General features: G+C 33.5%; 3 protein-coding genes across 9 annotated transcripts; 1 reads left to right on the top strand and 2 right to left on the bottom strand.

The window, feature by feature from the left end:
- Positions 1-8,493: 8,493 nt before the first annotated feature.
- LOC121251609 (inhibitor of trypsin and hageman factor) lies at positions 8,494-9,086 on the bottom strand. The gene is made up of 2 exons (XM_041150887.1): positions 8,963-9,086; positions 8,494-8,846 (listed from the first exon to the last, which is right to left on the bottom strand). The coding sequence occupies exons 1-2, from the start codon at positions 8,979-8,981 to the stop codon at positions 8,653-8,655; spliced, it is 213 nt and encodes a 70-aa protein (XP_041006821.1). The 5' UTR covers positions 8,982-9,086; the 3' UTR covers positions 8,494-8,652.
- A 2,156-nt stretch (positions 9,087-11,242) lies between these two features.
- Positions 11,243-16,930, bottom strand: LOC121251485 (myosin-binding protein 1-like). 3 transcript variants are annotated; one of them, XM_041150747.1, is made up of 5 exons: positions 16,714-16,929; positions 15,810-15,987; positions 14,618-15,594; positions 12,973-14,500; positions 11,243-11,669 (listed from the first exon to the last, which is right to left on the bottom strand). In XM_041150747.1, the coding sequence occupies exons 3-4, from the start codon at positions 15,522-15,524 to the stop codon at positions 12,993-12,995; spliced, it is 2,415 nt and encodes an 804-aa protein (XP_041006681.1). In that variant the 5' UTR covers positions 15,525-15,594; positions 15,810-15,987; positions 16,714-16,929; the 3' UTR covers positions 11,243-11,669; positions 12,973-12,992. The 3 variants fall into 3 exon arrangements, with proteins under 3 accessions (XP_041006681.1, XP_041006679.1, XP_041006680.1); XM_041150745.1 differs by having other exon boundaries at positions 14,618-15,987; positions 16,714-16,930; XM_041150746.1 differs by having other exon boundaries at positions 12,973-14,494; positions 14,618-15,987.
- A 1,936-nt stretch (positions 16,931-18,866) lies between these two features.
- LOC121253248 (iron-sulfur protein NUBPL) lies at positions 18,867-26,908 on the top strand. Of its 5 annotated transcripts, none has more exons than XM_041153239.1 (9): positions 18,867-19,121; positions 19,202-19,319; positions 20,244-20,366; positions 20,970-21,067; positions 23,206-23,332; positions 24,501-24,586; positions 25,525-25,650; positions 26,307-26,517; positions 26,609-26,908. In XM_041153239.1, the coding sequence occupies exons 1-8, from the start codon at positions 19,095-19,097 to the stop codon at positions 26,472-26,474; spliced, it is 873 nt and encodes a 290-aa protein (XP_041009173.1). In that variant the 5' UTR covers positions 18,867-19,094; the 3' UTR covers positions 26,475-26,517; positions 26,609-26,908. The 5 variants fall into 5 exon arrangements, with proteins under 5 accessions (XP_041009173.1, XP_041009172.1, XP_041009175.1 ...); XM_041153238.1 differs by having other exon boundaries at positions 26,600-26,908; XM_041153241.1 differs by having other exon boundaries at positions 18,868-19,121; positions 19,219-19,319; positions 26,307-26,908.
- Positions 26,909-27,767: the final 859 nt, after the last annotated feature.

Here is a 27,767-nt window from a genome sequence, read left to right as displayed (position 1 = left end):
TAAACATGATTTGCACCGGACTGGACTTGGAACATGAATGGCATGCATAAATGGCAGGCACAGTGATCATTAAGCTAGCTATTGCCAAAGTTATCCATTGAAGAAGATCGTAATGATGTGACAGATCTTAAATACATACATATAATTACTTTCAGATCACTTGGAAAGCTAGCCTGTAATTAACTAGAGAAAGGGTAGTGGAATTGGAGAGAAGAAAATTAAAAGAAAAGAAAAGAAAGAATGAGTGGTGGAAACTTTATATATACTATGACTTTCAGTAGTTTAGAAAACTTATTGCTAGCCGCCGCCATCTCTATATATAATATCATGGCATGGAAACTATATATATATATATATATATGGCATATATCTCAAGATACCTGGCCCACTTCGCATGTTAATTAAGATCAGGTCTTTTCACGAGATTGCGCTGCATACCTCTTGTCCTTTGTGGTACGTGGAGATTGACTTTCCGTAATGATGTCGACGTTCTCGTTGTTAGCTAGATTTATCTTGCTTGGAACGGTAATAGATCGAAGAGAAAGACGAAGAGACCAGAAACATTTGAATTTATATATAGGAACAAGATCATGAACATAATTATTTCCGAAAGATCAGCAATTATTAGTTATTGAACACTTGGTATTGCTCATAACTTATCCAGAATATATATCACGTACGTTGGAAACTGGAAAACTGGGTAATTTTAAGTAAAAGCTAGCTCGATCGTTCGGTGTTTAGCTAAGTACCTAATTTGCATGCATTCAGCGGCCGGCCGGGGTTGTTTACTAGTTAGATATAACGTACGGCCTAGACAATTCTAACCGATCCTATAAATTACCATTCTTTGTTAGCTAGCTTGGATCGTTTAAATTAACTTAAATTTACATGATGTTGAAAGCTATGATCTATTAATAACATGTCATGCATGTGCAATACGCAACATTAATTCTAGCTTAACACACATTATATATATAAAGAGAACATCAAATAAACATTTTGATCCATACATAGGGAATTATTTCGCCTTGATCTGATCTTTTCTAGCAGTAAGCATGAACACATGCGCGTTTATTTTATTTTTTGGTGGGGGGAGGAGTAGTACTTTAAGCATAAGGAAACACACGTTGAGAAGTGACATATATAGGAGCTAGATCACTCCACCAAAACACACTTAACTACTTATAAAGCTCCATCAATATGGTCATGAGCTAGTGGCAATGACCATGATCGCCAGGTGTGGGGATGTAAGTACAAGGGTTAGGGCCTGAAGGCCGTGGTATCTCTCGGCCTAGATCTTGTGGAATTAATGACACTTTTTTTGCACCAAGTAGTACTGATGATGAGTACTTCATCATCATGTCATCCAAAGGCCTTGCATGAGTAGTGACAAGAGTACTGGTGGTGGTAAAGATCAAGAACGCGAGGAACACCGCCTTCGCAGCATTGCAGAGATATTCAGCATTCCTCCAGTACATGAACAGGAATCCCATTTTGCTAGATCGAACTGGAATACTTAGCTTTCAGCTAATCGATCGAGGAAGATGGAAATGTATATATGTTTGATCAAAGGCTAGCTAGCTTCATTGTTGAAGAAATATGTGCTCATACCATGCGGTTTATATAGAGCGACTTCACATAGAGCTCCGTGAAGTCGCTCTATATTGGCAAAAGTTGCCATAGGCGCTAGCTAACTTGATTATAAAGTTTCCATTCTTTTTTTATAATATTTGTAAAGAAACAAAGCAGGAACACCACAAATATTGCGTGCTGATTAGACCGAGTCATGAGATTGTCTTATCTGAACTTTTAGTATCCTCGTTTTTCTTGAATTAATAGTACTCTTAATTAAAGAGGGCCTAAAATTACCAACTCCAAAATATATTAACAGCACAAAATGAGAGACTCTAAGCCCTAGTACTACTGATGCTTCCAATTATAACTCGATCCCATTAAATGAGAAACCGGAAATACAAGAAGTAAATATTATAATTAATCTTAGAGCTAGCATGTACACGACCTCGAGCTCTTTCATATATAGCCTCTACCATGAACAACAATCAAGCACATGATGCAACCAAAAGACACGATCATGATGCAATCCAATTTGTAGGGGTTCGTCAATGATCTAAGCACTTTTTTTTTTTTTAAGGCATCATCATTATGATAACCGTGATGTTATATCTAAGTTCCGCTTTATTAATTGAGAGAATTAAGTTTTCTATTTGCTGTACATTGAGTGATGAATATATTAGAGGGAATTCATTGGGTTGAGATCACGCACAGCTAGGAGGGATGAATTTTGGTGCTTTTCATAGCAAAGGATTACAACCATAAAATAACTCTAAGCATGTACGTATATTGATTTACTGTAAACTCGATCAAGCGGTCCTCTCAGCTCCAATGTCCAGTACGCTTTCTCTTAGAAAAGAGAATTTACAAAAGAAAAAAAAAGTTATATGTATTTTAAGAAATTAGAAATAAGGCGATGATCTGATCTAAACATTTTTTGAAAAAAAAAAAAAAAAAACAAAAGAAATTCTACTTTACAGAATGTATGTGTACCATATCATGATTTACACCATGATCATCAGTACTTATTGCCAACTTCGTTACTAGCTATAGCTCGATCCATAAATACCGTCCACGACGTTGTACCGGCCGACGCGACGTTACTCAAAACATGCACGACAAATTAAGAGAGATATATATGAGAGTGCTTTGATCATTTAGCTTTTGAGGGATTGAAAATCGAGTGGCTTTTTGACCAAAAAGCAGCAGCAAGATACCCATTAAATGGATACGGGTGAAAATGGGAAGGATTTGCTCACATATAATATGCTTTTTCTAACCCTAGACAATCATCATCACCCATAAATTAAAACGCATGCTTTTTGCAACCACTCTCTCGCCCTTTTGTTATTTTGATTTGGATATATTTGGACTTATTCACAGCGCCTGGTTTTTCTTTACTAATTATATATATTTTAACTAATTAAACCGGTGTTGAATGAAAATTAATAGTGCTGCATGCGAGATGGTAATATGGGATTTCTGATTTCTCCCAAATTAATTTCATGTTGGATTTTTCACAGTGATCATGCATGAGCAGATTGAACTTATAGCTAGATCATCATGATTTCATGGTACTTGATCAGTTTCATTTTGTATGTTTATCTAATTGGCTGTTCATGTCAACTATATATTATGAAGTTAGATTTTTTGAAGGAATTACTATACAAATTAAATGAAAACTTGCTAATTAATCGACTCGCTAGCTGTACGTGTACGTGTGTGTGTGTGTATGTGTGTGTTTAAAGTAGGCATTGATGCAACTATATAAAATTTAATAGAAAATTACAATGAAGAATAAATAAATAAACAACAATTAACTATATATATTGAATTTAAATTATAAGATCACGTCCTAGCTTATACCAGCCATGCATGCATTTATGTTCAACAAATGTGTGATGAGGTTTTAGAGTTGATGAGAATTATTAATGAATATCCTGCATCATGATTCCCTGCCAATCTAAGGAAATAATTAAGGATTTCTTCATCTTTAATGAGATATTGATATTGCTAAATGAAATCTATATATAAGTACTACTTTTGGTGTTTGATGGCGTGATTTTTTTTTTTTTTCAATAATATTGGAATCACTTGCAAGTACTTTATATATGAACAATTTTTTTATGTTTTTTATACAATTGCAAGTACTTGCAACGATTGTATCAACGCTAGCTCATACAATTGTATGCTTTTTAAGGAATGACCAACGCTAGCTCCTTTCAACGATCATGTTCTATAATATTATACGTACGTATCATCATAACTAATAATGTTTTTTTAGTGTCTCAAATGTACAACTCTTATGTAAGTTTTTTGTAAAAAAGTGTGCCCCATAAAAAAAAAAAAAAAAAAAAAAAAAAAATACACTTTTTAATGGTGGAGTATACTTTTTTATAAAAGACATATATATATACGAGACTTATACGTCTTAAACTTGCATATATCATTATTGATTTGCAGATCATGCTTGTGAAACTCAAAATGCTTGCTTAAATTCAATATCATTCCTAGTTCGCTCTTAAATATGATATAAGGTTAAAAGGAAAGTTGCCCCCAATTTGAAATAGAATCGCTGAAAAATGATTGTAAGAAAAAAAGCTTTCTAAAAAATAGAATAAATACGTAAATGGTATCTAAAATTTAAAAATATATAAGAGTAAGGAATCGGTTACCAATACTCTTTAAAAAATAAGCCATAATTCTGGATGATCATGACATGTAAAGAAAAACTTTAGTAGAATTAATTGAAGATTCCAGAGAACATTTATTTACTTGTTAAATTAATATATAAACGTCCACTAAATAGTGCTGCTCTAGCTAGCTAGCTCGATGGTGATCATGATCAAAGGCGTATACCTTTCTAGTAATTAGCTAGAGTAATTCGCCTTACCCTTATTTAAACTTAGCTAGGGTCTAAAATGAGAAAAAATATAAAAATATAAAGTACGTTCTACATTATTTATTGCTGTCTACATACATTTTTCAGAAAGTATTGATTAATAGATGTTCATGTAGGACTTATTTCATATATATGTGTGTGTGTGTGTGTGTGTGTGTGTGTGTATATATATATAATATTCTCTTATTTAAAATTCTCAAATTGAGATAATAACTTGAAAAGATTTTGTCACTAACTGCATGCATGTTTAGACATGTTCATTATGACTAGTTGTTCCTTTAATTTTGGAAATTATTCTTCTTAATTATTTATAGAAACTCATGATCGATCATCATGTGAAATAGCTAGCATTTGTCGTTTTCACTAAAAACAATTAATAAAGGTAATCTTGTTCCATTCTTAATTTATACATGTAAGCTTTCAGAGAAAGGACATGATGAGAAAGAAACAATTAGATCATACATGATATTAAACCTGAAGAAAAGAAAAAAGAGTGGAAGATATAAATAAACCGTGCATGCGCGCAGTAGTCGTCACATGATCACGATGTAGTAGTACTACTTCCATCTCAATCGTAGGAATAGTACTACTGAGTCCTTGGCGTATCATGAATTAATTGAACCCATCGGTATATATATAATATTCTTCAAAAAGGATTAAGTTCTTTATTAATATATTTAATGCTAACCGCGGGAGGATGCATGATCTTATACGTAATCACATCACTTTTGATCTCTCATATTTCCATCTCAATCTTGGGAATAGTGTGCGTGCGCATTAGTACTGCACTTACAATTAATATAATATGATTCAAATGATTAACGTGGGACTCGATCGTGATTACATGTCTGTCCTTTACACCGGCCTGTAATATTGCTTCTTAATATATCTAGAGTTGTGTTACACTAATAAAGAGATTATATAAAATTAATATTTTTATAGATTAATGTGATTTGATGTGACTTATTAAATTTATTTTATAATAAAAATAATTTTACAATATGACGAACTACATGAAACTACATCAATTTACGTAATTATTTTTATATAATATATTTATGATTAGAGTATTTCTCATATATATATATATATATGCTAAAATTATATTCCCGACAGTCTACTAATATTAGCATGTATAGGTGCAAGCTGCAAGTTTTTTAGTTTAATTAATTTGGCTAATCAGTGTTCAAGTTTATATGTAAAGCAAGTGAGTTAATAACTAGCATATAATATAGGAATTAGACTACATTTATTTCAATGAACATTAAGGATCGAAGATTCTTTAAAATAGAAATTTACAAATTCATATTAATTAATGGGCACGTACACTAGCTAGCTAGCTATATATAGCCTATGATATATAACTAAGGGCCAAGGCAAGACATGATTCAGTGCTAGCTAGCTCTCAAGTAAAGATATATTATAATTAATGTATGGTTACAATTAATTGCGTAGATTACGTACCCAAAAGTAGTTAAAAGCTTAGCGAATCTTTTGGAGCATTTTGAAACAAATAAAGCAAATGATGTTTGCCAATATTGGACTTTGATCATCAGCAAACCACTATAAAGTCATGACTTGGTGGCTCGATCATCATGTTAAGTTTTAATTCTTATCTCATGGAGATCATGTGCATGTGGTACTTTCTCTCTATATAATAATTACTTGAAATTGATAGTTATTCACTACTAATTACTTTAAAACATTAGCATCCTTCTAGTAACTATCTGCATGATTAGTGGATCGAAGATCAGAGCTGATGATGATAAGATCACTGAGTCGACTTGTCGCGACGATTCTAAGTGGTCTAGCTGTACGTATCTTAAACGAAAACAAAGCAAGCAACGCATCTTCATTTTTGATATTTTCAATTAATGGAACCTCAAAGATGAATATATGCCCACAAGTGCTAGAAAAAGATCAGAAGCTTTAATTATCTCAGAAAATTTTACACTATCTATGTATATATATGTCCAAACGAGTTAACGTTGGCGTGAATGGGAGGATCATGAGATATATAACTATGCAAGAAGATCGATCCAGTACTACTAGGTTAAATTAATCTTAAAGATCATGTGTAGATGAAGTGAGGTAGCAGTACTAGCTACCGCATCGATCTGATCGTAGGTTTAATAATAATTAACGTTAGAGCTTGGAATAAAGAGAGATTTTGTAACTTTTACTTTCAGAGAAGACTCTTTCATAGCTAGGTTTTTGGGGATGAATCCGTTGAACACACCATGTCTGCAAGGATCTGAAAAGGGAGAGATCGATAAGCTTGCAGAAATATAGATGTCAGTGGAAGTTAGCGATTATTAATGTAATTTAATGTTGTAGTATCATCTTGATCAGCAGGATTAACCGGCGTTCTGAAAATTTTCAAAAAAACAGAGGTTTTGAAGAATATATTTTGTTTTGGAAAAAGAATATGAATCACGCATCATCAAGTATTCTTACGAGAGGAAGAAAAAGTATATTCTTAAGTAACATGCATTATAAACGCGCTTTGTTGAATTATAATATGCTATATATAAGAGGTTATTATATTTATAGATGGTGGCTAGCTAATATTCCCAATATGTTAGAGATCATTGCAATTCTCAACAATTATATCTTTATACATTCTGTAAGTGTTTATCTCGGACGGCAAATCTTGAATCTGATGCGGTTGTTCCACAAGCTTTTCAACGATTGGTGTTTGTCCGAGTTCATCATCGTCAAATTCATCTAGCAGAAGAGATTGCAATCCTCAACGTACAGTACTATATATCTTTATATATTCCAACATATATGTATATATAGATCACAGTCAACACAAACAAGAGCACATGCAACTGAGTTTACGACTGATGATGATCATGAGTTACATGATTTCCCATGATGCACAGCTAATCAGCACTTGCAGCAAAGCATAGCATGCTATATATGCTTTGGTGTAGGTTCACCAGTGGTTGGGGCCTGCATATATGCCCCTTTGACGATTCCCAGGTATATATGTAAGTACTGCAAGGAGAGTGACCAGATTAGTGGCACAGGTGACCAAGCTGGCCGGATACAAAATATTGTTAATTCCTGAAACCGAGCAGAACGACTGGTTAGGGATCGGATCAGTGGGGCCTGGTCACCTTCAAACACCGATCTAGTACTTATATATATATATATATATATATATATGAACATCATGCTGTATGTAGTACTGTAATTTATGAATACACACATATATTCGTATGTACGTACAGTACTACGTTCTGTGGAGGGCTGAATTAATTCGTGTAAATTAAAATAATTCCCTTCCGTACGTATATATGCAAAGGATATAAATATGAGAAATTCTATTTGCAGTCCTCACTTGAGGACTATATGTGCAGGCACATTATTAAATAAGAGAAAACATCATTTTAGGAGGGATAGTTTTGTAATTTTAAAAAATTTTAAAGTTAAAATAGCTTAGGCTTGCATTGCAATTCCCATTTGGGAACTGTATCTAGCATTGCTTTATAAATATATATATATATATATATATATATATATCTTGTTCCATTTTCCTATATAGTATAATATATACTGAAAGTACTATATTTATTTTGCAATATCCTGAGTCATTTTTAATTTTCATTAATTTCATGTAATCCAAACTATTAATACCATCAATTGGCATTTAAAATTTTCATTTTTGTCCATTTCGCGGTAGATCATGATGACTAATTGGCCAATTTTAAGATTGTGCCGCCACATGTATTATTTCTCATCAAATCTCTAAAAGAAGTTTTAAATTATCGAAAAGTAGTAGTTAATTTGATCATGTGTGTATATATGTACATATTTAAATATGGCAATTGATCAGGGTTTAAAATTATATAATTTCGAGATAATTTTTAAACCACTCACTTTGGGATAAAACGTCCCATTAACTACCGGGCACCTGTATATAATATAGCCTCCATTATAAAATAAAGTACCTAGCTAGGGCTAGGAATTTGTGGGGCATGGAGTTTATATATTATTTGGACAACAAACGATTTACAAAGAGGCAGCCCGCCAACGTCGTACGTAACCAATGGCTAGTACAATTATTTTACATATTAATTAATTTATTACACAAATCTCCAAGTACCAATTGCCTGGTGGGCATGCATGCAGTACTTTAAGCCATTGAAATGGCCTACCTAGCTAGCTAGCTATCCAACTCGAGGAACTTCATAAACAACACCACTCTCCTTAACCCAAACCCTGACCCTGTCACACCTAAAGTCCTTAGTCACTGGCGTCCCTTCCAGCAGCACAGTTACATGCACGTTGCTATTCTCTGCTTCTATCTTTTCCGCTGCAGCCTCCCCACTTGCTCCAACCAGCTCCGGCCATGAGTTCTTACCTACGTACATCCATCATTTCTTATACATATATTATAATATCGATCTTTCTTTGAGTACTGATTAGTACATGCATGCATATAATATGGCAATATCAGACGTTGGAAACAAAACTTACCTGGACATTCAGATGCCATTGTACGTACGTACACCTTTCTGATCCCTTTCTCGTTCTTTGTAATATATATATGATGTTTGAGTGAGTTCTTCCTGATTGGAAGGGGTATATATAGATGTATGTAGATTCAAGTGGTTTGTTATACAAGTTTCCATAGCATTTTTTTTATTGAAGTTTTCATTAGATAGTCGTCGCAGCAGCTTTATTTGAATATGAATGCAAACGATATCTATGACTTTGCCTCTGGACAGCTCAGAACTGCTTATCCGGCCATTAGATTAGGCCGGCACGACATTGCCTTATTGTGAGGCAAAAATATTGACCTTAGAACAACTAATTAGAATGTTGACTTTTAGAGAATTTACTCTACGGTTGGCATTAATATCAAGTTTAAAATATATGCAATATGTCATGTTATGCATATAGGAAAAGTGATGATTTATAAGCCTATAATTTTCCATCTCCTTTTGGTATAGAACCAACGGCGAGAGATCAGACCGGAATGCATGGATAGAGATGATCAGGATCACTCAAAGCAAAAATTGGTAGTGTGAAAATGAGATACGTACTTCTGATAAATGAAATTGTGAAAATGAGTATTTTATTTTAGACCAACATAAACGACTCAACTTTTTCAATGGTCAAGGTAGTGTTACGTACCAGGCCAGCTTATCTGTTTTCTTGATTCTCCCATTATATAATCATGATGACTTGATGATGCCTACGATGCAACCATTCAAACTTATATATCGAGTTAAGGTACGTGCATTTGGCCTTACTTCACATTAATTATAAGCAATCATTTTAATTGCAAAATAAATATTTAATTAATTTGGTGCAATTGTATTATCTAGTTGGCTGATTGACATTCTAATTGACAATACAAAACTGATCAGGCGTTAAGTGAAACTTCTTAATTCCTAATTTATACACGAAAACCTTAAACATTGCATTCTGTAGTACGTAAAATATAGCCCATGTCAATTCTTTTGAAATTTACTTTGGAACATCAAAATTAAAGTTTGGATATAATTCAGTTACATTTGAAATTTGTAGAATTTAGATAAACATTAATGATAAAGTGTTCAAGCTTTAATAGTAATATAGCTCATGTAGTATTTTGGGTACGAAAAAAGTCATGTTATAGCTAGAAAGCAATGTTCGTTCAAAAAATTGTGTTAGTTTTGTGATTGTTTATAAGATCAATTAATGTCACATAAGGTTATCCATAGTCCTGCCATTTTTTTTGGATCACAAACTTTAAACCGTCACAAAAAGTTAAAATTGTTGTAGTAGAAGAAAGAATGAGAGTGGAGTTACTATAAGAAAATTGTTTATTTATTGTCAGTTATTTCCTATGAAAATGACTATTTTCGTCACAAATAAATTGTCATAAATACTCATTTTTCTTGTAGTGACTAAAGAGAAACTGGTGATCATATATATTCAACAATGTACGTATAACTTAGGATGATAGCTAATTAAGGATATATATATACAACTACATATGATTAATGCCTGAACTACTTGCCTTAGCTCAGAGCTCAGCAAGCTAATTATGGACTTGCTTAGGGCATAACATTGCCTTACGAAAAGAGAGAGAAAAATGGCACGATAACAAAGCATTTAAATTGGGGAGGAATTCCAATGATTGTAGAAAAGGAAGAGCAACCAATTCAATTAGCCATAATTAGCGGTATTTGTTCAAATCATGATTAAAAACAAGTTTTGATAGCTAGAATCCAAGAGAATTACCAAAAACCCCTTCAAATTAAATTCCTTAAGCATAAAGTAAATGAAGATAAAAGGAAAAAGAAATACAACGTCCATCAACAGAATAGTAGTACATTTTTTCGATAGCAAATGTAATAGTTCTTGATATAATTCCTAACTTCCAATATCCTCAATGGAATTAATAAAAATTATTTTGATGTACCAGTGACAATAAATTATTTGCAAGTTACAAAGCAAATTGTATGAAAAATAGTAACAATAATAACACCACAAGAAAGCTCAATGGGTTGATGTGCATTAATTATCATATATTTCAATCTCTAGCTGCAGTGCATGGTATAAGAATTTAAGGCATATAAGTAGTGGTACGTAGTACTCATGTATACAGCCATCAGACACAAGGAAGAACTTAGGATTAATGGAGATGAAAGCTTTTAAATGATGAAAATCACAGGAGGCAAAGGTAGTACGTTGCAAAGGTTGTGAAAGAAACATGAGTAGAACGTTGCACGAACTCTATTTGCAAGTTGCAATATGCTGGGAAAATATCTGGAATTACATTCATCTATAATCTTTATAACCATTGAAATAATTATATGTATAAATTTACAGTTGAAATGGTTTGCCAATGATCGAGCAAACTTGAAAACAAGAAAGTAAGCTAAAAAAGAAATCATTCATTGTACAATCTGACATACCTTGACATCTTTTCAATAACTCAGTAGGCAAAAAAAGGAAGACACAAGAGATTACTTCTATAGCTTATAAACCACCCTAGTTCCTAATAAATAAATCTTCTTCTTCCAATAACTTAATATAGTACTTCTACGCGAAACCTTACCTTGGTTTTTCATATTTGCAGGTGAATTGGAAAAACAAGCCATGACTTCTTCGGCTTACACCCGACAACTGGATTAAATATTCCTTTAGTCTTGTTTGTTTTCTGGATCCCTTGTAGTGATTTGGCATACATCTGAAAAAAAAAATATATATATATATATATATATATATATATATATATAATAGGAAGAAGATGAAGAAAAGGGGCAGACTACCAAAAAAGCAACACAATAAATTCAGACGTGGAGAGATCAAAATTAATACAATCAATAAGGAATGCCAACTACGTCAGAATTTAGACCGACAATGCGGGGATTATAAAGTTGAAGTTGAAATGCAAGTATGACAAACTCGTATGTATAACTAATCAAATTTGCATGAAATTCTCATGTAATTAGTAACTTGATATATATTCACTTAATGAAGGAAACACATAAACAAAACCAGAATCAGCATAGATTTCGTTCGCCTTGAAGGCAAAATGAGTTCACCCATCAGCATGCAGTTATCCTAACAAAAGCTTTGTTTTCCCTGTATGTTAATCTCCACAATATGATCCTAGCCTAACTCAATAACTGAAATATTAACAAGTTGATGTATAATCTCTGTTTTATTAGCTAACACCATGATGTTCCAAATTTTATTAAGGAAATAAATATTTGAAGATTTGTAAGGAAGTCACTCTCAAAAATTTAATAGTAAGAAAACAATAAACCATTTCTCAATAGTAAATGGAGATGATATTCTTTCAAGAAAAACAATCATTTCATTTACTCTATACCCAAGTGTCAATTCAATACCAAGATTTTGCAAGATCTATTTTTCTACATCCATTATGCCAGTCAACATGGGTATTAACTCATTTTCTATCATTTGTCAATCCGAAAAGTTTAGGACATCATCGGAGGAATCCATGTGTCTTTCTTGATCTGCATGATACACCCAAACCCTAATAACTTCACAACAAGGTCAATTGTCCTATTGACTTGACCTTTTGATATACATAAAACCTTAGCTAGACCACTTAGGGATGGAAAAAGTGTGAAGAACCAATCATTATCTAATAATCTTTCAAAAATAGATTTTTTTTTTTTTTTTTCTAATTTAGCAGATCTCTGGAGGTCAATGTTATACCTAAAAAACCTCAACATTGGCAAAAACAAGAGACGGTAAGTTTTATTGGTTCATCAAGGGATGGCATTCATTAAGATTCAGAGTTTTCAGATACTAAAAATATAGAAGAGATTTTTGCTTGTTGTGAAGATTATACAATATAATAATTTTATATTTACTCTGGAACAGACATTAACATTTAAATTTATTACTCAGAAATAAGTAAGAACCAATTAACATACAAAAATATTATATGATAGCGTAATTTTATTAACTAAAATGCGTGTGAAATCAGTACAACTAGATATTTTTAGTATGCTTACCGTCTTACAATGCATTTCATTCAAGTAATAGATTGACATCTCAATCTTATCCCAATTTTCCTCAATTCTTGCAGTTGATGAGCTATCTCCTGAACAAATTGCAATCCCTCACTTCCGTTTCGAAGAGAATTAAGACTCTGTTCAAGAAAATCATTATCTGCTTCAAGTGCTTGCAATCTTTCATTAAGGTCCACTATTTCATTTCCAAGAGCAACAAAATCCATTTCTCTTTGGTGCATCAAATGCTTTTCCCCATTTGAATTGACAAAATTATTCCCGTCACTAATATAGTGATTATCACCATTTGAAGCAGCTGGCCCCTCATGAGAAGCAAGGCTTCCGTTAGATATATGTAAGTCATTTTCCATACACGAACCTTTCCCTTCCATTTGACAATTTGATTGATGATTCATCTCACAAGTAAGAAATTCTTCTCGGTCCTTTATATCTGTCATTAGTTTTTCAGAATGTCCACCGTTAGGCATGTTGGATAGAGTACTATCACAAGAAAATTGATGGAGCTTCCTCTCCAAATTCTTCAAACGTTGTGAAATATACAACTTTTCTTCTTCAAATTCTAAGCAAGGAGTTGCAGCAACGAAAGGTTTATCATCACTGCTTTTAGGTACCTCAGTCATCATTGACTTATAATGGACATTTTCATTATCTATTATGGATGGGACAATAGTACTTTCCAAAACGACACATTCTTTTTTCAAACCACTACTTGTCTCATGTATAATCTCTGCCATCGATTCAGTGGGAAAATTTGATCTATAAAATTCTACCTCTGCTTCCAAATCTTGTATCTCTTTCTCTTTTTCAGCCAGGAGATCATTAGCTTTCTCTAGTGCCTCTACATCATATTCGGCTTGCTCTTCCATCATTCTCAAGTATTGAAGAGCCTCCATATGGAGTGCTGCCTTCTCCTCCTGCAATCTCGTTATCATGGCCATTGCTTGATTTGCCGCTATTTCAGATGCATTTCTTTCTTCCTCTAATTCTTTATACAAATCTCTAATGAATTTCCTGTCTTTATCTACCTGTTGTTTTAACTTATCAAGAATATTTTCACCTTCAATTTCACTTAAACTTGCATCCAAAGATTCAAGACTTGATTCCACGGAGACCGGCTTTTGAAGAGTTAAACTTCCATTAGAATTGGGAGCATCAATTTTCTGCTCATCAGAACCATGCAGTACAGGACTTGTACTACTTGATGATATAATAATCTGCTGAGCAGAAAAATCGTCCGATGGCAATAGCTTTAATTCTTCATTAACTCTATCAATTTCCCTACCGATTGGTTGTCCTATGACAATATCAGATATTTTTGTTTCCTTACCATTGATGACAGATTTGCACACATCTCCAGGATCCAGATGAATCGACTTTATAATAGCAGGGTCCTTTATGACCTGATCAGCATGAGTAGATGTTCCAGATGTTGTACAGACCGAATTTAGTACTTCTTCATTCTCATTGAGAGACACATGTCCAAGGTCACTTGTACCAGTAGCATCTGCAGCTAGAAATTAATGATTTCAAATAAGAGGGTTAATTTGATGATAACAAAGAATACATAGATACAAACACAAACACACAATTAGAGAGAGAGAGAGAGAGAGCGAGCGAGAGAGAGTACACTTCTTTGTTGATGCTCCAGCAGATGGGGGGTTATCATCAAGAGTAATAAGCTGATCAACTGGTGCAATAGAATTGGATCTTTGACAACGAGGAAGCATGAGAGAGCCTTTTGTTGATTCTCCAAAAGATACTTCCATTACATTGGCTACTTGAGGAATGTCATCTAGTGAAATACGCTCAGGCAGTGCAAAATGGTCAAAATTTTGATTGACTTGGAGCCAATTAAGTTCACTCAATCCATGGTCAATAGCAACATCAGAAGCCAAGAATTCCATATCTTGGGGTTGGCTAACATCAGGTTGCACAGACGAATCTACAAGTGAAGACATAGGATTATAATGATGGATTGGCTGCTTTAGATCTAAACCTTTGGGAAGTGTTTTGATGGGCGTTTTTGATGTACATTGAACTTCAGAATCTTCCTTAGGTTCACTTTTTTTAGGAATTACACAACCACCTTCATCATCATCAGTACATGGGACCTCATACTCAGAATCAGAAGTGATCTTCAACTTGGAGTATCCAACATGCAACGAGGGATCAAAGCCACTTTTTCCAATCAGATGAGATGTCTCCGAACTAGGAAATTTATCCCTTATCTTCTTCAACCCATGTCGGCGGTTTAGCTTGCTATGGCTCGGTAAATGAATGTAATTACTAGATAAACCACTCCTAAGTAATTTAAGTTGTTGTAGCCTTTGGGCCTTTTGTCTTGACCTCCAAGGCTTATTGCAACAAGAGCAGAGCTTTGTACTCTTGGAACTAGAAATAAAATCATCATTCCGTAATAAGCTCTGGAAACCATAACCAACAAGATCCATTCCCAATATACCGACCAACAACTTGTGTGTTTCACGGATTGAGTTGTTCTTCATGGCAAATGACAAAAGACAATCTTCACACATTCCACTGCCACCAGCAAGCTTACCATGAATGTGACAAGAAATCAAAGATGATATCTCTGATCTGTGGTTGCTGCAAAGCATATGCTGATAAAATTCAGGTTTTTCATTGCCTAAGAGATGGTCAATCCTTGAGCACAAAATACAAGGTGGTTGTAATTTACAATAACTTGCAAATTTTGTTAGAAAATATGATAATATAGCATCAACGAGCAGCAGAAATATTAAAAACCATTCACAAGCTGCAGATATCAGGACATCTGTAAACCCAGATGAACTCTTCCTTACTTTGACAAATGAGTTTCCAATTGCTGCCATATCCACCCAAACTATTCTAAAAACTGCATGAGTTTCCTTATTCTGTATATCCAGGAAAGGAGGAAAGGCTCAATTTGTCAAAAAGATAGATATCCAACTCCTCCCAGTTCTCAAAGTTGAGATTCTCATCCTGAGCACAATCGTTGATCTAAACACAATGGTAGATCAAAACAATGAAACAACTTAGGAACAACCAAAATGCAACTGTAAGCTTTAATAACCAAAAGACAAAAGTCATTAAGACAATTCGATAATAGTCAACCTAAGATAAAATCTAATTGTAAGGAATATGAAGAATAGATTTTCCTTTGTAGAGAGAGAAAAAAAATGAGGGAAACATATCTCTGAGAAAGGCATAAATATCATGTACAACTCAATTTTCAATATCATGCGATATTCAAATTTTATTGGATATCAATAAAATCAAATAAAAAATACTGATTTTTTAATGCAAGACAAAAGAAACGACTGGGTAAAGTACGGTGTCAAGAATCTTAAAGTGAACAAGATCTTAAAAAATGTGGGCAATTTTGGCGATCCATCATAGAATCAACCAACAAGAACAACCCTTATGGAAACCAAAATATAAATTCAACCACAAGGAAAGCCCACCCAATTAAATGTGAGAAACAAAACCCAAATTCAATTCATGCATGCACATTGATAATATCTTCAAAGCTAGATAAAAACCCGTCTTTTAGGAGATTGTAACAGGCAAGACTGGCACTCCATGAAAGTTTTGAATGTTTAAAAAGTAAACACAAATTTAATAAGGAATAGAAAGACGTAAATAAATAAAGATCAAAAGGATCATAGATAAACACAATGTACATTCAAAAATAAATTCAAGCAAAAATGGACAAAATGTAGGTACCTGGTCAGGAACAATGATGAAAGAACCGAAGGAGGAGAGGCGTAGCTGCAAATTTCGGTAATTAAACAAAAAAATGGCAAGAGAAAATTTAAGAAAACAAAGAAAGTAATGGATGAGAAGAAAGAGGAAAATAAGAAATTACAAGGAGGTCCCTGTTTGTGTCTAGGAAAGTGAGTGACCGTTGAAAACAACAGTTTAGGATGTTTGTTTGGTTGCCATATAGAGGAAAGTTCAAAACTTTCAAAGATGTAGTACAGTCTTTGTCTTTTTTTCCCTCCTCTCTCTCGTGTTTTTTCGTTGCATAGATAGTCTCCAACTTGTCGTAAAGATTTTGGCCGAAATAGAGACCGTATCTTATATTTCTAGTTAGGACATACGTGATAAAAACTTAAAAAGAATAATGATAGTTATAGTTATAGGTACGTAACCATCGTATAATTATTTTAAAAAAATAAATTAATATAAAAATTATATAAAAATAAATTAATTTTTTATTAATAGATCTCATTTTTTTTTTAAAATGACTATACGATATTTATATATTTTATGACTGTATGTAACATTATTCAAAACTTAAAAAGTTCAGATCTAATTGATACCGAGTCCAAACCAATTATTCCATGCAGTCTAAACTAGGTTGGAGTTACGAACCTTATTATTTTGAAACTGGGTAGAACGACAATAAAGAAAATATAAAGGTATCATTTCTCCTGAAATATATGGGAGGATAGCCCAAGACGTCCAAACATCTATTCAATATGCCAACACTATCCTCTTTTTTTTTTTTTTTTTTTTTTTTTTTTTTGAGTTGCCAACCTCTAATCAATACATCCACGTGGTGCTTTTCAAGGTATGATCAATGTATTGTGGATGCGGGACCATTATAAAAAAATCTATTCATTATTTTAGTTCTTATCATCTTTTCATCATCTCATAATATAGTATTAGATGATAAATTTATAAATAAAATGTAATCATTAATTTCTAATCACCTAATATCACATCATAAGATGATAGAAAGATAATAAAAATTAGAATGGTGAGTAGCATTATTCTATTTTTTATTATCTACCTTTATGTCTATTTTACAACTCCTAAATGAATATCTTTCTAATAGTGTTTTAATGGAATTTGCTTTTCCTAACAAATTTCCTTATTTTCAAACTAAAATGTTCAACAAGTTTGGGCAGCACTAGGCTTTCTTTTATCCAATCCTCATTTCAAGTTCCTATATGTAGCAACAAATTAATAGCAAATTTTCTTTTCTAACGCTCATATTTGATTGATTTGGGGAATGTGGATGACATCTGGCTTAATGAATGCAATGAGTTAAGTGAAACCTCATTTGTGTTGTTTTTAAGGGGTTGTTTAGACACTTAGAATATCTTAAAATTCTATGAATAGTAATAAAATGATTTGAATGAAGATGTTTTATTCGATTTTAAAAAAAAAAAAATTGAATAAAAGTATTATAAAATTAAAAAACTATTTGAATATATCTTTTGTTTTCAAATTTGAAAAAATATATTATTTTAGGTGTTTTATTTTAAAAATTTGGGATTGACTATATTTCTAGAAAACTAGTATAATTTTCATCAACTTTTAGTAGGTGCTGAAGTTTTTTCATTTCAATGCAAGGATCATTAAAACTAGTAGAAATTTTGTTTAAACTCTATCAATATTTTGACTTAACAGATCCCTATATCAAAATATGTAGACGTGATTGAACTAAGGATCAAAGTGAGGGGTATAATCAGTTTGGTTCGTTCGAATTTAGATATTTTTTAGAACCGAACTAGTATACATCGATTTTAAAAATTTACGAATTGATATTGAACCAATTCACCACCAAATTCAAAACTTTCGAATTTTCTGATTTTACGGATATATAAACAAAATTATACTCCAATAAAATTTTATTAGTTGATTAATTCGTATGCCTCATTTTATGTTATATTAATTTTATATTATAAAATTAAAATTTATATGTTATATCAAAATTTAAATGTTATATTAAAAATTATAAGATTAATTTATGTTATATTAGAATTATTGCTCAAATATGCGAAAGAAAGAAATATTGGAATTTCCAATCTTTTTTAGAAAAATAATACCAAGAAAGTTTCCTTATAATAATTATTTGTTTTGTTTTTTGGTTACTTACAGAACGCTTTAATGGACCCTTCAAGAAAATTAGAAATTGAAGCGGGTTGCGCGGTGGCACCAGCTTTCTGTAGGACTCGACTTAACACCTACTGAATTAAATCTTCCAGACACAATAAAGATCTCGTCTTTGTCATTTTTCAGTTCAAAAAGAAGCCGCAGCCCGCAAGTGAATTCCTTTACTCCTGTAGGATTCTCATTTGACTTGCAAGGAATTCATGGAGGGGTTTTTCAGGTCTTTCGTTGTAAGTTATTTGCTTTATAATTCTGAAATTTTCGTTGCCGTTATTGTTGTCGTTTGAAGGAATTGAATAGTTATGTGTAGAGGCTTGGAGGTATTAGGAGTTTTTCAAGCGTCAAGAAGGATCTTCATATTGAAGGGGTTAAGCATGCTATAGCCGTTGCTTCTGGCAAAGGTGGTGTGGGCAAGTCCACCACGGCAGGTATTTTTCGGGTTTGTTTTTCTTTTCTTTTTTTGTCGATTTTTGATTAAGATATCGAGTTTTAGGTTATGGTTTTTTATTTTTATTTTTATTTTTTTATGTGGTAATCTTCAATGGAGTGAAGAATTTTTTAATCTTTATCGTAATATTTCCTGGCATTTGAATTTTGACCTATTGGATCGTCTTACATTCGTATAAACTGGCCTTCGATGTGCTTATGATATTCAGATAAAAACTAATTGATGGTGTTTTCGGTGAGTTGATGACACTCTAAATTATGCTTTGGTTTTTAATCATTTGCTTTTTGGCTCAATGGGTTGCTCTAAATTGTGAATTTTGGAGCCCTGGCTGAAATAGATTAAGTTTTGCAAGGATAAGGTGTGGGTCTTGGGGTGGTGGTGGCTACTTGGACTTGGATTCATGGCTCATTGATCACAGTGTTTTTTTAGTCTCTTTCCAGCGGCTTAACAGTTCGGAAAACAGTGCAATTGCAGTTGCATTATATGCTTATAAAGCACGATAACTACCATTTGTGTATATTCAGTAAACATGTGTTATGAAAAAGTAAAAATGAGTTTGATTTCTTTTCCTTTTAAGAGAAAAACGTGTATTACATTTTTTCTAGTTTTTGGTTACGTTTTCCCATTTGAAGTAATTGAATTTCCTTGGAGTAAAACTGGGTTTCCGGAAAAAGAATTTTTTTATCAGTGGGTTGCCGGAAAGAGAATTGGTGGTAGAAAGAACATGGTCAAACTAGCACAACATGTGCTTTTACCTTGTCATCTTTGTAAATGTGAATACGAAGCAACAAATTTAACATCAGGCTCTTTTTTAATAATTATGTAAGCAGGACAAGACACCTACCAATACTTTCCTGCTGGTTCTAGTTTTGTTGTGGGCTTATGCATACTGGTTGGTTTGCAGTTAACATGGCTGTTTCACTTGCTAACAAGTTGAAACTGAAAGTTGGTTTGCTCGATGCTGATGTGTATGGACCAAATGTTCCCATTATGATGAAGATCAATAGTAGACCAGAGGTGACTGAAGGTACTTGTTTCTCTTAATATTACCCATGGTGCTATAGAATTCCCCTCTGTCAAATTTTGGAATGTGTATGAGCAGACACCATGTATCAACTATATCATTGCCGTTGAAACTGATTAGGGATACTCGAACATCGTTTGTTGAGTTACGTTGGATCATTTAATTAGTATGCAATCTTTGTTTGTTTCACCATTACAAACTTTTTAAGACTTTTTTCATGAGCAATTAGTTGTAAATTTTCTTAGTTGTTGTGATCCCTAATATGGAAAGAATTCATATTTACATGCAGTTAGACATTGTTACCTTCGATCCATTTATATGGTCAGGCTGTCGTCAGGCCAAAACAACAAAACAAAAGGAGAAAAAAATGTTGGTTGGGTCCTCTATGTTTGTTCCGCGGTTATTTCATTTATAAATTGATGAAATTAGCTCATTATTCTTCTCCTTAATCTACATTTCATGCCTTTATTTTGTGTGGGTTCTAGCCATAAGTAATCAACTTTTCTTTATTTTTCTTTTTTATATGTAAAAGTAGACACCTTTTCACAATCTGTTACTCAATTACGAACATAGAGACTATTCCTTATGTTTGTTTCTCTCAAGCAGATAAGAAAATGGTTCCAATTGAGAACTATGGAATCAAGTGTATGTCAATGGGATTGCTTGTGGATACAGATGCTGCATTTGTCTGGAGAGGTCCCATGGTATGCCAACATAATTTTTAGTGCCTTTTTGTTATCCTTTCTTGCTTGAAGGTGAAGTTGTTTCAACTCCTTTTATATCTTACCAGCTTAGATGCTAATGGTTTGTGCTTGGATATACTCATTTTGAATAAATCTCTCATTGATCTATAATAGATAATATGGCCCTACCAATTAGCTTTGGTATCTTGTCTGAGATGTGTCAACTAAATTTTTTATTTATGCATTAAACATGTCATCTAATGGGGATCGTAAAGCATTGGAATGATGTAGAGGATGATAGTTTCAAAATCCTTTCTTGCATATAATTTTCAGGGATTGCACACCCTTGTCCCCTTCTAAGAGAATTTACTGATAAAAGAGAAAAACTACAGGATAAATGGTCCAGATATATGAGTAGATCTAAGAAATTGGTATGCAAGTACATTGGATTATATTATTACTGTACGTTTGAAGATATAAAGTTAACAGTCAGTATAATTGTCTTAGTCATCATGGGATGTACGCCAAATTGGTTTAAATGTCAGCCAACTGATTTTGATGGTTATGTCCATGAAAGAGGGGGGGGGGGGGGGGGGGGGGGGAGAGAGGAGAATTAGTAGAAGAATAATTATAAAGAGGATCATGATTCATGTCCTTCTTTGCTATAGATCATGATTCATGTCCTTCTTTGACTATAGCAAATATTACCTCTCTTGTTACCTTGAGTGTTTGATATGACTTGATCAGTCGTCGTGTTACCTGAAGCTTAACATCATGTCTAACACTTAACATTGAGATTAATTTTGGTTGGATTCATGGTGTGTTGAATATAATGTTGATGGTGAAGCTTTGGATGTTGATGATTATATAAGCAATCGAGTGAGGCAGTGATGGGCTCTTGGTTTGATAGCACGGAGTTACGCTGATCAGGAGATGAAGTTGCTTTCAGTTGTTAATTTGGATCAAGGGCTTGACTTGATGTGATGCTAAGCTTTGTGAGCATGGTGCCAGGCTCTTAGATTGGGAAGCAGGGCAACTGTCACTAATTGGTGGCAATGATATAGTTTGGTGTTAAGGCCTTCCTCTTTGCAGCAAGCCCTAACTAATCTTCTTCCTTTCTCTCACATCTCTATACAATTCTCGATGATGAAATGGAGAAATAATGTGAAGAATGGGGTAGAAGCTCCCATTGTGTCTTACAATTTGACCAAGATTAATAAGGCATAATTAGATTCTTTTTCCCGTCTATATAGGTGTAGACCTCATGTATACATCCTGTGTGCTAGGGCTAAAGCCTTTTGCACTTCTTAAAAAAATTACTCCTCATCAAAAAATAAAACTAGACCCTATTTAAATGCAGAGTTAGGCCTAGTTAAGTTGATATGGTTTTGGACATCAAACAATGGAAAATCTTGGGATTCATTGCCCATATTCTTTTGTGCCTAATAATTCATAAGGAAAGCTTTATAGCTGCATTTTAGTGTCAAAAACCTACTACAAGTTGCATCCTGTGTATGTCAAGGAAAAAGCACAGAAAGCGTAACTTGAAATTCCTTTTTATTAATTATTAAATTTATGATTGGCTTGAGTTTGGACATACCTATGTAGAGGATGTAAAAATATTACTTTCTTGAGAGAGGATGAATACTAGATGTATGGAAAAGATGGAAGCAGAAAGGCCAGGGTAAATATAGTGTGAATGTCACTAGTTGATGAATTTGAATCCCTATTTTGTTTCCCTTCAAGTTGGAAATTATTTTTTGTCTGGGGTTAGCAATAAATTGTTTTACATTCATCCAAGGGAACCGCAATGTTAACTTTGATGGTGAAAAGTATGAAATAGATTCTATTGTATTATGTTTTCATTTCTCTCTGTTTCTTGAAGTGTTCTGTAAGAGTTGGAATTTTTCTGAATGTTACTGTCTCACCTTTGACTCTGGCAGCTTTAGTTTTTCATTAGACCTTTTCATGGCAAAACATAGTCTCCAAGTGATTACTTTTGAAGAAACTGATTTCATTTCCCTTCATGAAGGTCTTGCATTTGTTTTTCCTTTCGTTTTGTTAAATGATGTCAACTTGGACCTTGTACTCCAAAGAATCTAGGTTTAGAGTTATTTCATTTCTTGTTCTTAGAAACCTGGTTAGCTGAATCCTTGCAGGTAGGGAATGCTCTTGGAAAAATGGTCAGAGACGTTAACTGGGGGAATCTTGATATTCTTGTAGTGGACATGCCCCCTGGCACTGGTGATGCTCAGATAGCTATTTCTCAATTGTTGCATTTATCAGGTAGTTGAAGAATTTATCAACATAATTCTAGAGGCTTTGGGTCTATTGCATTAATGGGTGTCTCTAAGTGGAGCTAAAATCAGACGCGTCAGTCAACTGTTGGGTGGGTTAAATCTAAAACAGACTTTGTATCAAATTATATGATAATCCTGTATGCACGTGATTCTCAACACATATTCCTTTTAAGTTGAAAACTAATAAAGGTGATCAGCCAATGATTGATGAAAACTAGTGAATCAGCACTTTGCCTGGTTCAGTTCCATTCCAATCCTGTTTTGGTGTAATCCCTTAACTGGGATAAGTATGGAACTTGTCATGATTGATTAGGATGTGAATAGTACAAACTGTAACCCAATGAAAAATTAAATAGCGAGCGCAGGGCAACACAACCAGAAGGATTGTAGCATAACAGAGTCACATTATTGATTCCTTGCCTTGGTTCTGCATCAATTTCTTTTTCTTTCTTTGCTTTTTTGTATTTGTTGGAGGCTCTCTTGTATGCTCTGATGTGTGATGAATTGCCTGACTACCATTGGTTTTCAATAGAAAGAAAAGGTTGAAGGAAAAAAAAAAAAAAGAAGAAGAATAATTTTGCTCCAGCCTTTCTTTTGATAGTATCAAAGCTCACATGAGCTTGGGCTCTACTTATCACTATTCAGATGGAAATACTTTCATTGTAAAATGTCCTTTTAAAAAGTGGCAACCCTACAAAGTCATCCATACTGAAACTGAATGGTGTCTTGGTGCATTTACTGAATAGCTGTTGGTCTTAATTGGACACTAAGAAATTTGATTTCTTTTGTAACTTGGTTGACTTTTGTGTGTTTATATTGTCTCATTAACATCTTCTGATCATTCTTCGGGAACGGTCATTGATGTCTTTTGCATTACATTGAAACTAGTATTTTCCATTTTGTCTTGCGTGGCACCTGAAGCAATAATGGATGTTCTGATAAGACAGACCTCAGGGCATCATCTTCCTTTTCATTTTTGGATATTAATTATTTAACTACTTTCAGTATAATATCACATTCCGTCATTAAATAAAGTGTTCAAATTGTCATTGCATTTATTTGTGAATACCCCCTCCCCTCAACATTTATTGTTGTTATATTTCGTTGTAGAATCTTTCTTTGGTTGTTTTTAACCTTGGTTACTTTTCTGGCAGGTGCATTGATTGTTTCAACTCCTCAGGATGTGGCATTAATGGATGCTCGTAGAGGAGTTAAAATGTTCTCCAAAGTCCAAGTTCCTGTATGATCATCTCGTCTTGCTCATCCCTCTTGCTTTCTCTACCTGAGGCCCCTGAACTTTTGACATGTTAAATTGTTGTCTACATTGTTGATTCTGCTGTTTTGATGCATATAATATGTTTTAGTCAAGTTTGAGTGTCAAAGTGGATGCCATGTGTGAAAGGCTATTGATTCCGATATCTCAACTTCACGTGATTTGCATATTCTCACCAATTTTACAGTTCGTAACATGACCTTGTGGTTTATGAATATTAATGGTTGCAGTAATTGTTAATCGTACGCTAAGAGAGGTAGCTCAAGTCGAGGGAAGAATAAAGGGAGGGCACTATGAAGACGATCTCATAGTGGGATGTTCGGGTCGAGGATTAGTTTTATGGAAACAAGGGGTTGGGGAGGTATTTTGGGCCTGATGTATTTTGGATAGGTTTCATGGGATTTTTGGGTCATTAGGAGCTCTCTTGTATGGACTAGGTATTTTCTTGTATACGTCTAGTGTACTTGTTCACTCCTATTGATATATATATATATAATATTATTACTTATCAAAAAAAATAATTGTTAATCGTTTCTGAGATTTCTGCTTATGAATATATATATATATATATATATATATATATAATAGAGATCTATTCACTGTGCAAACGGTACTAACGAATGGCAAAGGGGGATAATTCAGTGTCTAATAAATGATAATGACGAAAGCATGTAGAACCATGCAAACATGAGGAGATGCATACATTTAGTTTTCTTTTGATGCAACATAGTGCGGCTCTATCTCTCTATCTCAAAGAGAGTTTTGTGAACTGACAAGAAACTTCATGCATCTCATAGCTCTGTGTGCGCATGCGCTCGCGTGCAAAGCAGAGTTTTGAAATTTGCTTCAGATGAAGTACAAGTCCAGTAACCATCATTTAAATGGAATTCGGCTTTCATTGACAGATTTTGGGATTTGTAGAGAACATGAGCTACTTTAAGTGTCCACATTGCAGTGAACCTTCATTCATCTTCGGGAAAGGAGGGACTCGTAAGTTAGCTGCTGAAATGGGCTTGGAATTTGTTGGCGAGGTATGTTAATTACTTTTATTTTGTCATTTGATGGTTGAAACGAGATTTGAGGTAAAACTGGCTCATTACCTAATGATTTTGCTTCATATTTTTTTAGAGTAATGTTACTACTCATTATTCCTTTTACTATCATCCTCTCATCATCTCATGATGTGGTATTAAATGATTAGAAACTATTTATTATGTTTTACTTATAAGCCTATCATTTAATGTCACATTAAGGGATGTTCAGAGGATGATGATAAGTAGATTCTTCCATTTTTTTTTATAATGGGCTTAAAAGGTTTTTGAACTCTACAAAGCTGTTATTACATTGAAACTTTGACCAGGTCAGAATAAGCAACCAATTGGCATAAAACATATTGAACATTATTATATGATCCGCCTCAATCATCAATGTGTGCATCACTTCAAAAACGAACAACAAAAAATGATAGAATATAGCATTCCACACAAAATATAATCTTCGTTATTTGGGTTGCAATGAAACCGGCCTGCTGTATCATTCTACCACATTTGTTCGTACGTAAATACTAATGAAAAAAACATTTGTTCCTACAATATATATGATGGAATGTTGTTAATCAACGGCTTTGATGATGGCAACTTTTCTCACTACAATCATCCACTAATCTGTTTGTATCTGACTGTTTCAGATACCATTAGAAGTAGAGATCAGAAAAGGTTCCGATGACGGTGTCCCCATCGTTATATCGGCGCCTGATTCTGCAGTCTCCAAAGCATATGGTAGTTTGGCCCAAAATGTTATTAACCGACTTGAAGAATTGTCCAAGGATCAACCCCTTCCTGAGATTTTGCTGTGAAATCTTGTGGTTTAAGTGAGATAGTGAACCACCTCCTTCGCCAGTGAACACTTTTGGATTGTCATGCTTTTGCAATTTGCTACGTTCTATGATGATTTGTTATTGATTCCTCTTGAATTTCCAAGTGTACAAAGAGACGGGAGCATAAATGGCAGAAAGCCAATTTTGGTGCACGAGCATGAAGTCACTACAGAGCATATGCACAACACCTGAATTCTTTGGAACTGGGAAAATAAATGACAACTTTGAACCCGTGAGTTTTAAGATTTATTATGGTATTAGTGTGAAAAAAAAAAAAAAAACAAGAGAGAGAGAGCTACTTTTCTAACTCCCTAAATCATGTGATGCATGATCCTGTAAAAGGAAATTTAGTAGTAGAATCAATGTAAGCACGGGTCTTTTCGCAAAACCCACCTTTTTTTCTTTTTTTTTTTTTTTGAAACAAGAATACATTGCGAAGGGTGTAAAACTGATGCTTAATTTACTACTTCAGATGCCACACACTGTCGGAATTCAGGGTGTGTATATTACATCGTATGGTTTAATTGTACATTTTGGCACAATCTTCTTTTATTTACAGCTTATAAGATTACTATGCGAAGTATGATATAAAATATGATAATGAGTTGGGATTTTCGCTTACAATATTTGAGCAATAATGCTAAGACCAAGTTCTAAATGCACAAGCTCTTTGCAAGCATTCTGTAAAAAAGTGAAATCCCACATAAAAAAATTGGATGTTTTAAAATGTTTTATGAAGTTTACTTTTTTATAAAAGGTTTATGTGAGACTTGCACATTTTGAACTTGTATATATATATGATTAGAATAATTCTGAAAGTGCCTACCGAAAGAAAGAGTTGAGAAACCCCAAAAAAATAAAAATAAAAATAATGGCATTCGAGTACTCCAGCTTCGATGGGCTTGTACATTCATACCCAATGGGTTTCAGTGAGAGAATTCCAAACTTCGATGTCAATATTTTTCTTTGCTTTTTCTACCCTTCTTTCCTATCGAGCAAGAGAGAAAAATTATATATTCTCCATCATTCTTTCTTTCAATCTCTATACCCAAGTATTTCTATGACGAAAAAGTATATGAACTCTTCTATCCTCCATACTTGCTTTCCTTCTCACTTTTCCATCCTCCCTACCTAGCTATCAAATGGAGATTCAATTTCGATTTAGATTTTTACCTTTTAAAATCCATGTATGTGATCAGTGATCATGTTTCAACGTAAAACTTCGAATCTAGAACACTTTAAATGTCAACATCAAGGTTGCAGCCTCACAAG

Source organism: Juglans microcarpa x Juglans regia, chromosome 2S (genome assembly GCF_004785595.1).
Source record: "Juglans microcarpa x Juglans regia isolate MS1-56 chromosome 2S, Jm3101_v1.0, whole genome shotgun sequence".
Taxonomy (NCBI): Eukaryota; Viridiplantae; Streptophyta; class Magnoliopsida; order Fagales; family Juglandaceae; genus Juglans; species Juglans microcarpa x Juglans regia.
This window is presented reverse-complemented; position numbering and strand designations above follow the sequence as displayed.

What these genes read in the sequence shown, in the direction of transcription:
- LOC121253248 (XM_041153239.1), top strand. Translation starts at nt 19,095, where the DNA reads ATGGAGGGGTTTTTCAGGTCTTTCGTT. An exon ending in GGGCAAGTCCACCACGGCAG is followed by an intron (nt 19,320 to 20,243) that starts GTATTTTTCGGG and finishes GTTGGTTTGCAG; the next exon opens with TTAACATGGCTGTTTCACTT. An exon ending in TCAATTGTTGCATTTATCAG is followed by an intron (nt 23,333 to 24,500) that starts GTAGTTGAAGAA and finishes CTTTTCTGGCAG; the next exon opens with GTGCATTGATTGTTTCAACT.
- LOC121251485 (XM_041150745.1), bottom strand. Translation starts at nt 15,839, where the DNA reads ATGGCAGCAATTGGAAACTCATTTGTCAAAGTAAGGAAGAGTTCATCT. An exon ending in TGGAGCATCAACAAAGAAGT is followed by an intron (nt 14,501 to 14,617) that starts GTACTCTCTCTC and finishes ATTAATTTCTAG; the next exon opens with CTGCAGATGCTACTGGTACA.